The 16,481-nt window shown below is 37.5% G+C and overlaps 1 protein-coding gene across 3 annotated transcripts in view; it reads left to right on the top strand.

Annotated features, from left to right (window-relative positions):
- Positions 1–16,481, top strand: part of CPEB4 (cytoplasmic polyadenylation element binding protein 4) — a 62,508-nt gene that overhangs the window by 24,894 nt on the left and 21,133 nt on the right. For 2 of the 3 annotated variants that reach the window (XM_046666007.1, XM_046666006.1), the window contains exon 3: positions 11,065–11,115. The exons of the other annotated variant lie outside the window; for it this stretch is intronic. In XM_046666007.1, coding sequence (XP_046521963.1) covers positions 11,065–11,115 — 51 coding nt within the window. The remainder of the gene's footprint in view (positions 1–11,064; positions 11,116–16,481) is intronic. 3 annotated transcript variants of the gene reach the window in all.

Raw genomic sequence — 16,481 nt, 5'->3', positions numbered from 1 at the left:
CATATTCAGGGTGGAGATTGGTAAAGGGATAAACTATATGTGATAGTTAACACTTAGAAATAAGAAATCCCCAAAGAAGCAGCAATCAGGTAGTAAATTAATACATGCTTTTCTAAAATGTTTTACATTTTCGCATTAAATATTGTGTACAACTTAAGTATAGGTATTACCATATGGACAGACAATATTATTTCCCATTCAGAAATGAAATCTCAGTGACATTTAAGTAGCAGGGTTTTCAGACTTTGTCAGCAGTTTGTAAGTATTACATATTAGGGCCTTCCCTATGGTATAAAAAAGTAGGAGGTCCAGAGCATTTCTAGAGATCCATTTTATTTATGCTCCACATCCAAATTAACGATAGTATATCGTGTACCTTTTGATAGTGTCACTTATTATTTTTCTCTTTTTTCCTTCTATATTATGAAATTATGGACAAGTGACTTGCTATCTCGTTTTCTGAGAGCTCCTAGAACAGCCCTATGTACTAATACCTGCATAATGAAAGCCCTTTTGATTATGGAGTCATATAGAGGGAGTTGACTGTGAAGGTCTTAAGACTTTCCTTGATCCTATTATGTAATCCTGGACTATGTTATTTGCTGACTTTGAGGGAGGGAAAGCAATGCCATCTGATGCATAGCTGATACAAAAATATCCAAGATTCTCTTTGCATTCAATTTAGCAACAGGAAGGACAGAATAGTTGCACAGTTGTGCCATTTCTTGCTGATACACATGGAATTTCTGCCTGAATATTATATACAGTTGATTCATTTATCAGCTGATATGCCTGATTTGTGAATTTCTCTACCCTCTGCTACTTATTTTTTCCCGTTGTGTTGCCACTGTCTTCACTACCAAAGGTAAGAGAAAAGAGAGAAAACTCAGTGCATTGTTGCTGTTCAGCGGTAAAAGTTTGCAAAAGGAATAGTTTTTAACTAGTTTTAAACTAGTTACTACTTTTTGAATCAGATCTTGTGATGGCTAGGCTGCCTCTGAGCTTCATTCTTTTGTCTAATTGGCTGATTCTGAATTCAGTCCCACACCAGTGCACTCCGTTCTAAAGCAAGGCTTTGTTTTATTCCGGGTATTACCTGGTAACCAGTCAATTAAGAACATTAGTGGAACTCTGAAGGGAAAGCAGTTTCCATTATCTCTTTGGAATCCGCTTGGGCGGATGCCAGTTGCTATACATTGGGAGAGAGAAGGAGGAATCAACTAATTAGAGGACCCTTTTTTAATTCTTGAGAAACCAACAATAAAGTGCAAATCTTAATTCTGAAGAACAGCCATGATTAGTTGAAGTATAAAAACCTAAAAAAAAAAAAAATCTAACTTCTACTAGCCGTAATATTCCAAATAATAAATGTCTGATATGGTTTACATCAGCCACCTGATCTCTATTGTAAATGATCAAAAGTTGTTAGATTATAACAGACTTTCCCAAATTATAAGAAATAAAAAAAAGAAGCATTTAGTTAGGGTGTGTTCACACCGCGCTCTGCCATTAGCAGTTCCGAGGCCCTGGGTTGGTCACTCCTCTCTAGATCGTGGTTTCCTCACCTGTAAACAGAGGGATGAACTTAATAATCTTGAAGTTACTTTCAGCAGTTCTATACAGTCTTTTTGGCGTGTTACTCCTAAGTGACAAAATTGAAGAATTTTATAGTTTAATCACTGAAAGCAGCGTATGAATTTCATGAATGGGTATGGCAATATTTAATAGTGAGTAGTGTGTAGAAGGGATATAACTAGAAATCAGTGAGCTTTAGTCAGTTGAGTGAAGACTGCGTCTAGACTGCATTTGTTCCTTTTGAGATAGGCCTAAAAATACTGTTTAGGAAGCAGTTGTTTAAACTTGGCCTCATGAGGTGTTTCTGTTCTCAATTTGTGGACCACAGGCCTCTTCAGCCATGGGAATTATTTGATGGGCCTATGAACCCATTAGGACCACACATGCCAGTTAGATGATAGATATGACATTGTTATACATGATTGTCTTCCAAAAACCATGTGGATGCTGATGTCATGCAATTCAATACATTTAAAGGTGTTGCTGAATTCATAGTAGCCTTTTCTTATTAAGGTTTTCTACTGTTGTTGTTTACCCTGTAGTATTCACTGGAGTGGGGGTTGGGGCTCCAGTTGTTGTCATGGTGGGGAGCCTCTCTGAAGTATTTTCATCAAAGTCGTCTTAATAATTATAAAAGGTTATGAAACACTGCCCTAGAGAACTTCTCCAAGTGTTCTGCTTTAGACCTCTGCATTAGAATGTTCCCCATTACCAAAAAGAACGTAACATAAAAAGGAATTTAATAGAGGAAATGGTGAGGAGGAGGCCAGAGAGGACTGAGGAGGTCACTTACCATATCCTAGATTATTTTTCTCCACTAAATAGCATTTTGGAACTTCGTCTCTGACATCTGAAGCTGTCTTTTTGCCCTTTGAGGAGCATAGGCTGTTTAGGCTACATCTGGCACAATGCCAGGAGGCAGGGGGAGCCATATGACAAGAAGAGTGCAACCCGGAATTGGGTAATGTGGCAGCCCTTGTTAGAAGGAGAGATAGCCGCCTTTAAGCCATGTGGTTTGGAAGTATCTTATATTTTAGCTTCTGCTTATATTCCGGTTCCACAAACATTTGAGCATATTCCATGTACCAGGTAGTAGTAGATCAAAGAACACCTTTGATGCTGGTCCACACTTTTCTTTTTTGAGGTAGATCTGGACATTCTGTATAGGAAGCAGTGTTAACAACCAGTCCCAAGTGAAAGAGCACTTACTTGTGATACCATCTCTCTGATTTTTATTTTGTGCCCCTTCTGAGAATTATCTATGACTTAAATCCTTACACTAACCTTTTGGTCTGAGTTTTGTGGCTTCCGTTTTACAGTTGAAGAAATTGAAGTTCAGAGAGATACAACAGCTTCTGTAGAGTCACTCAACTAACTGGTACCCAGAGGATTAAGTTAGGAACACTCAGCTTCTGACCCCTGGTTCAGTAGCTTAGGTATTTATTGTGTAGCATTTAAGAGGGAAACAAACATAAAAAAAACTTAAACATTTTTGTCTTAGTATGCTTTAGACAGAGAGTAGGCATTAAAGTTTCTTAATTTCTATTTAGGAGGCAGGGTACAGAATTTAAGATCTGTATTTTAGCATAATGTTTTGTAAGAGATTCAGATCTCACACCTGCTAGTTTCTTATTGAAGGGTGCCTCACTGCGGTGGAGGTCAAATGGAACCACTGAGGGAACTTTTCCAAGCTGGATTATTCTTTTTCCTGATTCTGATTCACCACATCTGTCATGAGACGTGAGCATGTGTATTCCCAAAGTGATTCAGCTATCCTGCCCTCCCTCCACACTCCATCTTCACTTCACTTGGAGAACCACTTTGGATATTTATGTCAAGTCTAAAGCTATGGGAGGCCATTCATACAGCAAATACATATCAAGCCTCTACTGTGTGCCAGGCACTATTTTAAGCTGTTGGGATATATCAGGGATTAAAAACAAAGACTCCTGGCCTCATGCAGCTTATCCTCCAAATAGTTAGCAGATATCTTTGAGCAGCCTGTTTACTATTGTGTTTTGAAGGCTAATAAATAAGACCAAGACTCAATGCCTTGAGTACCAACAGGAAAAAATAGGAACTGGGCCTTCTGAGAAATAACAAGAGGTGAAATTAGATCAGGTATGAAATTCAAGTACATTCTTCATTAAGCTTCAATGAAGTCATCAGAATTTATATTAAATAAGTGATTAGAGTTGATGATAGGTGTGTATGCAGAAGGCCAACTAGTGACTTTGCTGGTTGCTCTTTGGGGTTTGGACTACAGTAACCAATTTTAAGAGCAGCTTCTCTCTCTTTTCTCTGATTCGGAATCATTTGCAGGCAACATAGCTGATAGTCCCTTAGGATTTCATAAGTTTGACTTGATCTTCTTATATGTTCATGTCAGTACAAAGAGCCGTTTCTCAAAATCATTTTTACCTTGGGGCCAGTCCTACAATTCTTTATGTTTATTCACTGGTTCTTTTAAAATGTGTCTCTTGTAACACATTTCTTTTAATCAAACTTTTTGCAAGGCAGGAGAATTTTAATTTACTGCTTTGGCTTTTTTATAGACTACTTAAAACTTTTCTACTACCCGTTGGTCTGTTTTTCCACTTTTCTTTCCATTTTATTATCCATTTCTCTTTTTTTAACTGGCTTTGGCTGGTTTAGTTTAGACAAAAACTATGCCTCGTTTTTTAAAGCTTAAAAAATTGCCATTAATCTCTGGTATCATAACATCCTCTTAAGGCGAGTTATCTTGTTGCTCTGTCCTCTAAATGTAGCATCCAGAGTCAGAAGGCCTCTGGCAGGGATAAAAATAGCCTTCCTGCTTGCTGGTTTGTTGTGAGGTTTACTGGCAGTAGGAAATCTTTTGAATTCCTCAGTTGGGTCAGCTCATTGCTAGTTTCTCTCTAGACCTTCCCTTCTGAAATTCTTAGGTGCTTTTATATCTTGCAACTTTGCACCTGCCCTGAGTTATAGTCAAAGCCATCTTTCTTTGTATGAAACCTCCCACAATCTGTAGAAATATGTCCCTGTTGACTTGACTTATAGATAAATGATATTTTCTTTTGCCACTGTTACAGTCTGTTTTTCAACTACCATACCACAATTGAAAAATTAAATCTGAGCTTTTGGCACAAAAGGAAGATCCTCCCTGGCTTTATTAAAAGGAAAATTTTTAAGCTGAATTTCCAAGTTTTCATTTCCTAAAATCCTGCTGCTGCTTTGCCAGTTTGGCTATTAGAAAACTAAGGAATTAGGTTTTTTTCCCTTCTCTCTCCCAGAGAAGAATTATATCCCTGTTTGTAACCAAGAACACTAGCAAACTCTCATTTCTCTGAAGCTGAAAAACCCCCCAGATGGCCACTCCCTTCTCCAAGCTTCCAGTTTGGGTCTTATTTGGCTGAAAGGTATCCTTCCTCTTTCTTTCTCTCACAAGTGGAAAATTGTTGGTTATCTCTGGTTTATAGTTGGAGAGGGAAAAGAAATTAAAATTAATTGAGCACTTACTGTATACTGGGGACTTTTCTGGACTTTCTGCAAAAATTGTCTCATGAATTTCTCCCAACAGCTTTGTGAAGTAAGTGGAAATATCTGTTTTACCTGAGGCTCAGAGAAGCTAAGCAGTGTGCCCTGCCTCACAAGATGGGATTGATCTGACTGCCCTTTTCATTGCATGCTCCATGGCAGAGAGACCACCAGTCGCTGGCTTTGCTTCAGTCATTCATTCAACAGCTATTCACTGAGCACCTTGGTCTGCCTCGAGCTCTGGGATGCAAGACCCGAAATCAGTCCTCAAAGATCTTGTTGCCCTAGAGGTAGAGAGTTTAGAAATAGGTAATTTAAATGTAATGTAATAAGTGTAAAGGATGTTGTATGGAGCACATAGGAACCGGGGAGCAGGTGGCTTGGGGCAAGGAGGACTTTACATAGGATGTGAGGCTTAAGAGAGAAGCTATCTGGGCATGAAGGTGGAGGCTTGAGGGTTGAGACATGGTGGGCAGAGAGAGAGGAAGGCGTTCCAGACAGAGGGAGGAACTCAGAAGTAAAAGTTAATGGGCCAGTAGTTTCGAATGCCTGGAGTACCTAATGTGGGACGGCAAATGGTTGTGTGAAGAGATGAACTGGAGAGATAGGCAAGAGAATTCCGGTATTTTTGTAGGCCTGAAAGACAAGTCTGCCCCCACAGAAGAGTTTTGTTGAGCCTAAACTGTGTGTGTATGTGTGTAATTTAAATGGCTCTGTGGGAGACAGGGCAAGACTTTCCACTTGATGTCAGTTCTGGCCAGTTCCTCCTTTGTGATTTTTTTACATGAGACTGTCTTCACTGGAAGTTGGTTGTATCACAGATTGGTCAGCAGGTGGAATAAGCTTGCTGATTTTGATTTGGGGAGTTATTTTTAGGTCAATAGAATAAATTATTAAAAATAATTATTTATATCATTAAATGATAGACCATATTGAATACATTTTTATTAGTTCATATTGATATGTGTTCTGTATAAGTATAAAGTTGATATTCAGAAACTGAATTTATTACACGTTTCTTGAGCTTTGCTATGCGTTGTCCAGGTCCCCACAGCGCCATCTTGCTGCAAGGCTCAGGCAGTTTTGGTAAAAACAGCATATGCGGAAAGGCAGGTGGAACGCCTCCTTTAAGAAATTCTTTATGGCAGTATAGCTTTGACTGACTTAGACGTGAACTAAATAAATTAGCAGGAGCAGAAGCAACAGGAGCACCTCTAGTTAGGCAACAACAGCAAGCATGTGTGTATGTAGATATACGTGTGTGTATATTGTGTGTATAAATCTTTGGTCTACCTTAGAAATGGACCTAAGCCCATACTTACTTTTCCCTATTAGAAGTTTTTAATGGTGTCCTCTGAAAACCCCTCCCTTTTCTTTGGACTATCTAAGTTTTTATAGTAAGTCAATAAAAAAAATTAGAATTTCACACTACTTGTCACTTTATAGGACTACGTGGCTATATTTTGGACAACCTTGCAGAATTATCCCCTATTATTGGTCCTTGGCCTGCACCATGTCACCAACAATGCTGGCATGACTCTGAAGAAGAGAAGGTCATAGCATGAAATATAATAGCACTGTAGAACATTTGATATTTCTCGGTGTGTGTTTGAAATGGCGGCATTTATTGTATCATTTCTTGCTGAATCATCAGTAGCAATAATATCTGGGTTACTTTTTAGGAAATAACTATTATTTTATCTAATTTTAAAAGCAATACATACACATACTGGTAATATATTAGAGTATTTCCTTCTAGTCTTTTCTCCTTTCATCTCATTGACTGGGATACTTTAGTTAGTGTGTTAAAAGAATATGATAGTCCGTACTGTTCTTTTGAGCACCTCCTCCCCCCAGCAGTTCTTAGTCTCGTTAGTAAATATTGGTTCTCTCCAACTTGCAAATGCCTGGCATAGAATTGCCTGGTTGGAGTGTGGATCTTCTAGGCTGTAGAATTTGGTAGTGTAGTTCCCCAGACTCACACTGTATCACTTGCCTATATTTGGCTAGGTTGAGTCATGTCACCAAATATAGTCTATGCCTTCTGCATGATGTATCCAGGCTTCTGGCTCCAGATGCCACAGCTGGCCTCCAGAGACTACTGCTTTCCCGTCGTAAAGTCCCTTAAGATTAGGACTGCTGATCAGGCAGTATTTCTTTGTATTTATAACACAGCCAATACAAAGAACCTTCAAAGAGTGAATTTTATCCACCAGATAGGTTAACTTGCCTGAAATCCTAATGCCTTCCTTCTCCCTTGAGGAATTCAATTCTTAATGTGCCAAAACCTGGGTTTTGTTTATAGATACATGAGTTATCAAAAAGACAAAACCCACGAACACTGGGTTATATTCATATTCAGATAGCTCAGTTATTTTTATTTTACTTCTTTTTATTCACTTGTGAAATGCTGATGTTTTAAGTTCCATGGAATGAGCTCATTGAATGCTTACCTGGTGCCCAATCAAGAAGCTCAAGGGACCAGGGGAAAAAAGCTCTAGTTCCTAAGGGGGCTATAATGTACAAGAGATAAGTTAGCCAGTAGCTGAAATGATTACCTAAGAAGATTGGCTGTTGCAACATAGCTAGAAATAAAATTTGGTGACTTAATCTAAAAAGGAGGTTTCCTTTTTGGGGAAGGTACCCTGGAAAAAGGTGAATCTGAAAAACAAAAAAAAAAGATTTGAAAAATATCCTCCAGAAAGAGGGCCACAGTCTCAGATGAGGGAGGAGGGGGATTGTCAGCAGTCTAGCCATGGAGTAGAAAATGCAGAAATGCCAGCACAAGCGGGTATGCAGAGAGCACAGAGGCTGGTAGAGCAGAAGTGAAAGGACTGCAAGGAGAGTGTGAAAGGCTGTGGGAGACTTTAAAGGCACCTGGCACTGAGAATGGGAGCTGATGGAAGATTTCCAGAGAGGAGGTGACGTGTTATCTGTAGTAGATGTGGTGAATGCATGACTCTAGATATTTTAGCTATAGAAAGAATTTACAGAAGGATAGGGCAGACAGGTTAAGGAAGCATTATGAAAGTTAAAAAAAAAAGCTTTTTCAGTATAACTGTGTATATTTTAAAATTGAAGTAGAAAGCATTACTGATTGGTTAACAAAATGTTAAACCAAAATACACAGGTGTATTTGCTACTCAGAGGCCAAAGTTGGTTCTAGCCTCACAGGACTCATATCACAAGACCAGGTCAAAAAAATTAAAAATAAGTATCACTTTCAGAGTTAAACTATGAACTTTGCCAGTGCTTCGTCAGCGCCCTATTGTCTTAGTGGAAGGATAGAATTACTGTATTCAGAAGTCTAAAGAGCAGAAAAAGGTCACCTGCCTTGGGGGGAGAGGGTGGGATCCCTTTAGGACACGTACTTTGAGGCAAACCCTGAGAACTGAGTTAAGGGACATTTTTGTGCCTGTCAAGTCGAAATAGTCTTCTTATCTCCCTCCTTAAAAGGTACCCAGAAGTGAGTTTCTGATAAGGTGGAACTTGATTTGTTAAACTGGACCACCCAGTTTGGGAATTTGTCTTTTGGATCCTCATTATTAGTTATCCCTTCCTGGCGTCAAAATAAGAGGCATTATAGTTTATATGGAACAGCCCTGGTTTCAGTTGGAATGTAAGCGTTAAAAAATTGAATATCTTCTTGGAAATAACAAAACATTTCCTCTTAACTTTGGTTAATATGGTTAAATATTTTTGTTTCTGTATTGATTTACTTCATCTTTTTAAAAAAGTTTTATGATAAATAAAAATGGTACGTGTGATAGCTCTGTTAGTTCATTTACTAGAGGGTTTTACAACTATAACATTTATACATATGTTCCATTACAGAAAATCACCTGCTACTTTGAGTTAACTGATTCGAAAACAGTACTCACCCCTCCTAAGTTTTTTTTGTGTGTGTGTGAGAAAGAAAGATTAGCCCTGAGCTAACATCTGTTACCAATCTTCTTTTTTTTTGCTTGAGGAAAATTAACCCTGAGCTAACATCTGTGCCAGTCTTCCTCCACTTTGTATGTGGGTTGCCTCCACAGCATGGCTGATGAGTGGAGTAGGTCCACACCCAGGATCTGAACCTGCAAACCCGGGCCACCGAAGCGGAGTGTGTGGAACTTTAGCCACTTGGCCACGAGGCTGGCCCCATCCTAAGTTTTTAACAGTTAAGGTCATGTTCTTATTCCAGCGTCTCAAGTCTGTGCTTTTTTAAAAATATACTTGTGACAGGTCATATGATCAGGACTTGTAGTTAAAACAATTCATATGGAATTCACTGGATTTGGATACTTGGATGTGTACATTAGTATTAAATAATGAAGCTGATTTTTAGGCAGCAATTTAAATACCAAAATTAACTTTTACGTCCACTCTCTAAATAGGAATAAGCCTAAATTTTAAGTGGAACAATTGACAACAATAGTAAAAACAATCCTTGTGTTTGGTTTTAAATTGTAGAAAAATTATTAAGTTCAGATTTTGTTTCATATTAAACTCTAAGTTTTGGATATGGGTTAATTAAAGCTATTAGCTATAGAGAACAATTTTCTCTTTGCATGGCATGAGTTCATTTCTTTGAAGACTATGTCGAAGAAGCAGAATTTTGAGAAATTGAAGGATAGTGAGGCCTGAAGTTCCTTTCTAAACAGTTCTAAATACTCGGCTATTGGATTGATAGGACCCCGTATTAGCTCTGATTCCCACAGTGTTCAGTGGAACTAGGTAGAGTCTTCCTGGCATCTTGGAAGGCTTGCCCCTTCTCATGCCTCAAGGCATGAGAACCTCTGCTAACCCACTTTTTCATAGCCTTGGAGAGTCTGCTATGATTCTATGGGATTGTAGTTTAGCCTGCTGTTTCCTAGTGGAGTGTTTGTAATTCTGAGTCAATTTTAAATTCTTACAGTACTTCAGATTTATAGAGTGAGTGCTGGACTATGGTAGATAATTAACAATCAAGTTCCCCTATCCATTCCTTAGGTGAGCAAGACTTGTCGAGGGTTCTTCATTGTTCTTATGAAGGTGGGTGTAAATGGGCATGTGGAATATGGAGACTTAAAAATGTTGCCATGATGATTTTTATAACGTATAGCATAGAACTTGGTACATTGTATGCACTAAGAAGTAGGTGCATGGTATGTGGTCTGTGTGCCTTAACTTAGATGGAGATGTTCTTCCAAAACAGAAATGTAATTCCTTGTAAATGGAGAAATCCCAGTGCTCTTCCCCCGCTTATGGGTGGTTACCCATTTGGAAGATGGCACATCCTCCAAAAATTTTAGTACTTTACAAATTCTTTTTTTCTGGGCATCCTGGGTGCTCATTTTAGGTTCAAAACTACATTTTGAACCACTTCAAAATTCGAAGGAAACTAACCCAGCATTTATTGAGTACCTGCTGTGCTCTGGGCATTGTGCTGTGTGCTTTGATATTTTCCGTCATGTGAAGCACAATGATGTGTTTTTCTTTACCTTCTATACTTTTTCCCCAAAATGTGAATTTAAACTCATTAATGTGTCTGTACATGTAGGCATAAGCCTGGCACTTTTGTTATGGATCATATAGAAAAATATTCCTGCTAATTACATACATTTAAAAAAACAACAGCAAACTACACACATGCAAAAAATTTTTCACATTTGTGGGGCCAAAAGATGGAAGATTGTTATTATGAGTTGGTATTAGAATATAATGTTATGAAGAAAATTACTTTGTATGGGCACTTGGAAATTAGAATGATCGAATGGTTAAGTATGAAGGATATTTTATTTTCCCACTTTCAAACTTTCTCTTTTTGAATGTTTGTGAACATGCTAATTGATATGTCCTCTGACTCATTGTGTTCATTAGCACAGCAAAGTTTTATCTCATATCTTTTTAAATACCTTTCCTATTAAAGCAATTAATTCAGCTTTGTTATTGAATAGGTTTAAACGATCTACGAAAATAAATTTAGTAACGGCCTTCTTTTACCTTCAGGTCGTCTAAACTATTCATATCCAGGATCCGATAGCTCTCTGCTTATTAATGGTAAGTGATCATTGGTTTACCCTAGTGAAGTTCGCAGAACTGAAACACGGTAGTACTAGGGGAGAAAATGCAGGAGTTGTGCTTCAGCAAGTGGGGAAATGATATTCATTTGTTCTGTAATGGTAATTGCAAGTTGCTGTTAATCTGTCAGCTATTTTATGAATAATTATTTTTCCTCCAGATTGTGACAGGAACTTTTTTAAACTTCGAGAGCCAGCTGATTCTGTCTTGAGATTGGTGACAGTGAGAATAAATGAGAATCCCATAATGATAGGAATGGCTTAATCCACGTTAGCTTCTGTGGAGTGACCTTTGAAATGTCAACATAAAAACCATTTCCATGTAGTTGGAAAAGTGTTCCAGGAGAAAGGGAGAGTAATCAGAGATCTCAAACCAGAAAAAGCAGCCTTAAGACCACAGGGCCTGACATTGCAAAGGGCAAGGTCATTCACTGTTTGCTGTCTAATGATTACAAGAAAAGTGAAGTTTTATTGGCCTTTACAGTGCCTTCAGTAAATTCTCCTTGCCTGTTCTAAACATTGCCATTGTGTCATCGAGTTCTCTTTTTATGAGTGTGTGCTGAAGCAAACTGAAGTTCACAGGGGAGGTGGGGACAGCTACTCACAGAAAAAACTCAAGAATCAAAAAAGTGTTTTAGACTACTGTAGTTGAAAATGATTGGGTGGAATACAGAGGTCTTGTTTACTTCTTTTCTGCTCATTTACTATTGAATATGGATTTCAGATTTCTGTGTTCTTGATGCTTTCCACTTGCCAAAACTCATTTTAAGTCCCACCACTTCTAAGAAGTGGTCTTAACTAGGTAGCTATATTCTCATCATTCCAAAAACAAAGTAAGACCAAAAAGCTTTCTAATTTTTGTCTATGGTATATTATGAATAGCGAATTAAAAATTATTTTAATGACTGGATCTCTTTTTGGTTAGTGTTTGAAATCCTTGTTCTGTAGAACGTAAGATGGTTGGGCCAGGAAAATTAGAAGGAAATTTGATTTATGAGAGTTGCTGACTGCATTAGATCCTCTGGAGATTGTACAGTTTATAAAAACCTCACTTGTTCATCAGACTTTGGTCTTTTCATGCTACAGCTGCCAGAAATAATTCCAAAATATAATATTTCAGCGTAAATGTGTGTAGACTGAAAACCAAACCCAGTGGTGACAATGGCATCAGGATAAGGGAGAATAATATAACGGTTGCCATTGTAGCGTGGTTTTAGCTTTTCCAGTGGAACGGGTTCCAGTCAGGTCTATGTGCTGGAAATTGTAGTGAACAAAAATTTGAGACACTCTGTGGGATCTTAGGCAAAGTGATCAACTTTTCTTTGTCCCTATTTCCTCATGAAGTTGCTAAATTAGTTCACTTCCCTGTGGAGTCTGTCTTTTTTGAGGTGAGAAAAATAACACTCTTTAGTAGGTTTGCCTTAAAGTTAAGTTAACTTTTTTTGTAGAGTCTATTATTACGAGATTGTCTTTTCTTTTATCCCCTTTTTAATATCCTTTTTTTAAATGAAGAGATGATTTCTAATGACCCTTACTTGGCAAAGAAAAAATAAACTTTTATGTTTTGAAGTTTTAGTGGTCCATAGACTCTAGAAGGGGACTAGATGGTTTTTACTGTTGCATACATGGAAATTTTGTATATTATAAAAGTACTGACTGAGGCTAACATTGTCTCAAACTGAAAGATAGGAAGATAAAGAAAGAACAAAGAGATGTCGAAGAGGGGAAACTTGCTGGCTCCTCAAGCAATATCCAAGGTATGGGGTTATGGCTGCCATGGTCTCAGATCTAGTATTCAGCTTTGCAGGGTCCCAGAACTAGATTTTGTCGTGTTTGATCAACTGTTAGTTCTTAATTACCAAGCACCTAGGACCAGATGCCAATTTATACGTTTATAATGAGCAATAAAACTTCTAGGTAGACCAGATGCTGGAGTTGACTGATAGACCCATTCTCTCTCCAATAGCAAAGTCCAGATTATAGAAGATTGCTTAAAAGTCATGAAATTAAAGCAAGGTAAGGGTGGAGGGGTGTTGAGACAATTCCTTCACTTAGGCATAGGCATTGCCATTCTCTTCAGTCAAATTTATGAAACATTTTCTGTGATGGATTGCTTCTATATAGAAATTCATCTCATTCGTGTACTGATTCTTAGTAGCTTTGTTCTCACTTTAGCTCAGGTTTTGGGGGTACCCATATTGCAAATCTGGTGTAATGCATTAATTGTGCTTGATAAAGACAAACACAAAAATCAGAAATACTACCCATCTCATAGGGTTGTGGTGAAGGTTAAATGCATGTAAATCATTTAGCATAGCACTTGGCACATAGTCAAATTAAAATAATTAGAATGTAATTTTTTTGGCTAGGAATAATAGTGCTAAAGATTTATGAGGAAAAAAACAGAAGGGATTAAGATGAGTTTGTAAAAATTGTAGTTGAACATGCTTTCTTTGTTTATTAAGATAGATAACCTAAAACTTACTATATTATTGACTTTTAAATGCAGTCCCTTCACATCTTATATCCATGCAGGCTTTTCTTAAAACTGAAAACAGAAGCCTAATATACTGTGTTGCTTGGTATTCATTATTCAATTTTAAGACTTTTAGGAACTACAAGGAGCTGTTCTTCCCTGTCCATCATAAATAGTCTATTCAGGCTTTTAAAAACCTTTAGAAAGGTGATTATATAGATACTCTATTTTGTTTCAACTGTAACTTTCAGAGCTTTTTCTTCCAAGCCTCTAGAAAGCCATTTCTTGTTTTGTTTGGATAAAAATATGAAAGAGCTGTTCTTTCTCTCTCACGTGAACGTTTGAATTTCAACTGTGATTTTTATTGTATAACTTCTTTTGAAATTTTCAGGCAGTCTCAAAGCTTTTTGGAAAGAAGTAGGGTTTAAATCCTAAATAAATAAAAAGAAAAAAGACTCAGAGTAGTCTACCACCTTCAGCAGTTTATATTGGAAAATATTGGAATTTGCATGTACACAGGTAAAAAGGACTTCCTCATCCAGTGGATCAAATTACTTCTCTTTCCCCTGGCTGTGCTCTATCAGTAGTTGTTACGCTGTACAGTGACCTTCATATAACACTCATGACTCGTAAAAGACATTGCCAGTATAATTCAACAAATAATTGATGACTATGCTAAGAATGTTGTAGTGCACATTCTAAGGAATTATTCGATGTATTGCTGTGTTGTTAGTTGTAGAGATTTTTTTGAGGGGCATTCTTGGGGGAAATCCTTGGATTTTAAATGTATAAAAACCCCAAACTTTCTAGCTACTTTTTAGATACTGGATTGGTTTGCTGGGGCTGCCATAACAAGTACCGCAGACTGGGCGGCTTAAACAAATTTATTTCCGGTCCTGGAGGCTGAAGTCTGAGATCAAGGTGTCAGCAGAGTTGATTTCCTCTGAGGCCTCTCTCCTTAGCTTGTAGATGGCTGTCTTCTCTTTCTGTCTTCACATGGGTTTCCCTCTGTGCATGTCTGTATCCCAGTCTCTTATAAGGACGTCAGTCATATGGATTAGGGCCCACCCCAGTGACCTCATTTAACCTTAATCACCTCTCTAAAGACCCTGTTTCCAAATACAGTCACATTCTGAGGTTCTGGAGGTTAGGACTTCAGCATGTGAATTTTGCGGATGTGGCATAATTCATCCCTTAATAGATACCTTTTCCTACATAATCTTACATAATAGGAATATAGTTAGAATATCCATTTTATGGTTATGAAAAACAAGCCTGAAACTTAACTCAGTTTCTCAGCTCAGTCAGAAAGGATCGCTCAGCGTAGGCCAGACTTACCTCCGATTCATCTGGTGTGTCTTGGTTTAGCTCTGAGATAGATATCAGATTAAAAGATTAATTTTGCTTTTACCCAGCTTAAAGCTTTTGCCCAAGAAAACTAACATGCATCCACCCCCACCTATGCATAAAAGTGCTGTGCATGGTACTTTTTCCCCAACTTCCCCATTCCACTGCTTTGGCCCTTGGCATTAGCTGCTTCAAAAATGAACCTTGTGGCAGGGAAAGTTATAGAAGAACAACAAAATATATTATATTTCAACAGATTCATGTGTATATTTCCTTTCCTCTGTGGATGTCTTTCACTTTGCAGCATCAACTAAAATATTTGCTTGTCCCACAGGAGGAGATCAGTCAGATATCTTTTAAAGGTTAGCATAGAACAGCATCTCTTAATTATAGTTCTTTGAAATGAAAGGAGGAAGATTATTTGCTTAAGGAGGGAGAGGTGCAGAAACCTATGAAAAGGGAGGGTATAATTTACCCAGAAGAAATGTAGATTGTAGTCACTTATTGAAAATGTATATAATATGGTTCTAGTTGCTATACTAAAGAGCATGTTGAAAGAAAGATCCCTTCATGAAAAAGATAATATGAAAACATATTATAAACTCTAAAGTGCTCTACAATTGTTAGCCTTAGAATAGTAATGAAAAGCCGAGAGTGATTGTTGAAGACCAACCTAACCATATCAGTTTACTTTTTAGGAAAGGAGAAAATTATTGTTTACTGAGCATCTGACTATCTGACCATCGTATATACATCTGGTATCTTTCATTATTCTCTTGTCAGCTCTCTGTTTTTATAAATAAGAATCTGAGGGTTAAGGATATACAGAAACTAGCGATACATTTTCTGCCCTTCTCTAAGATAGCTCTTTACAAGTCACAGTCTCATATCTTGATTTTATCTTATCAACATTCTTTTCATATTGTTGAACCAACAAGATAATATAAATACAATCCAATGTGACATAGGAAATTCTAACTATTAAGCATATATCTAAAATAATTTTGTGACAATGAGTCCATTAAGTTAGGGGTTGATTTACAAAATCATTTAAAATGACTCCTTGCATCTTTGTTGAATTGTCTGCCTTGGTCTTTGTGATGATTGTCTGCTTTTTGGTTCAACCATCTTTATTCTTTTAACAGATTAACTCCTTTTAGCTTCCAGGTCTTGATGTATATCTTTTTAACTGATTTACTAATTTGACTAATTCCCCACATACACTTTTTCTTTATTCCCACTGGAAAAATCAGTTATTTGATAACATCTTTTAATGTGAGCTCTCTTCCCTTGTTTTTCCAAATAGCACTGCTATTTGTCTTCTCATCATGGAGGCAATGGGAGGTAGATGGAGAGCCAGTGGTAGGCCAGAGGAGCCCGAATAGGATCAATCTTTCATTATATACTAAAGCCTAGTAATATTTTATCCCTCATGGCCTAAGTCCTATTCTTTACGGAATCTATTAGATGCCTTCATTTAGGAAAGGATGCTTTTTTAAATATATCATTTGTTTGTTTTTAAT

Source organism: Equus quagga, chromosome 7 (genome assembly GCF_021613505.1).
Source record: "Equus quagga isolate Etosha38 chromosome 7, UCLA_HA_Equagga_1.0, whole genome shotgun sequence".
Lineage (NCBI taxonomy): Eukaryota > Metazoa > Chordata > Mammalia > Perissodactyla > Equidae > Equus > Equus quagga.
The sequence above is the reverse complement of the archived record's forward strand: the minus strand, read 5'-3'. Positions and strand labels throughout refer to the sequence as shown.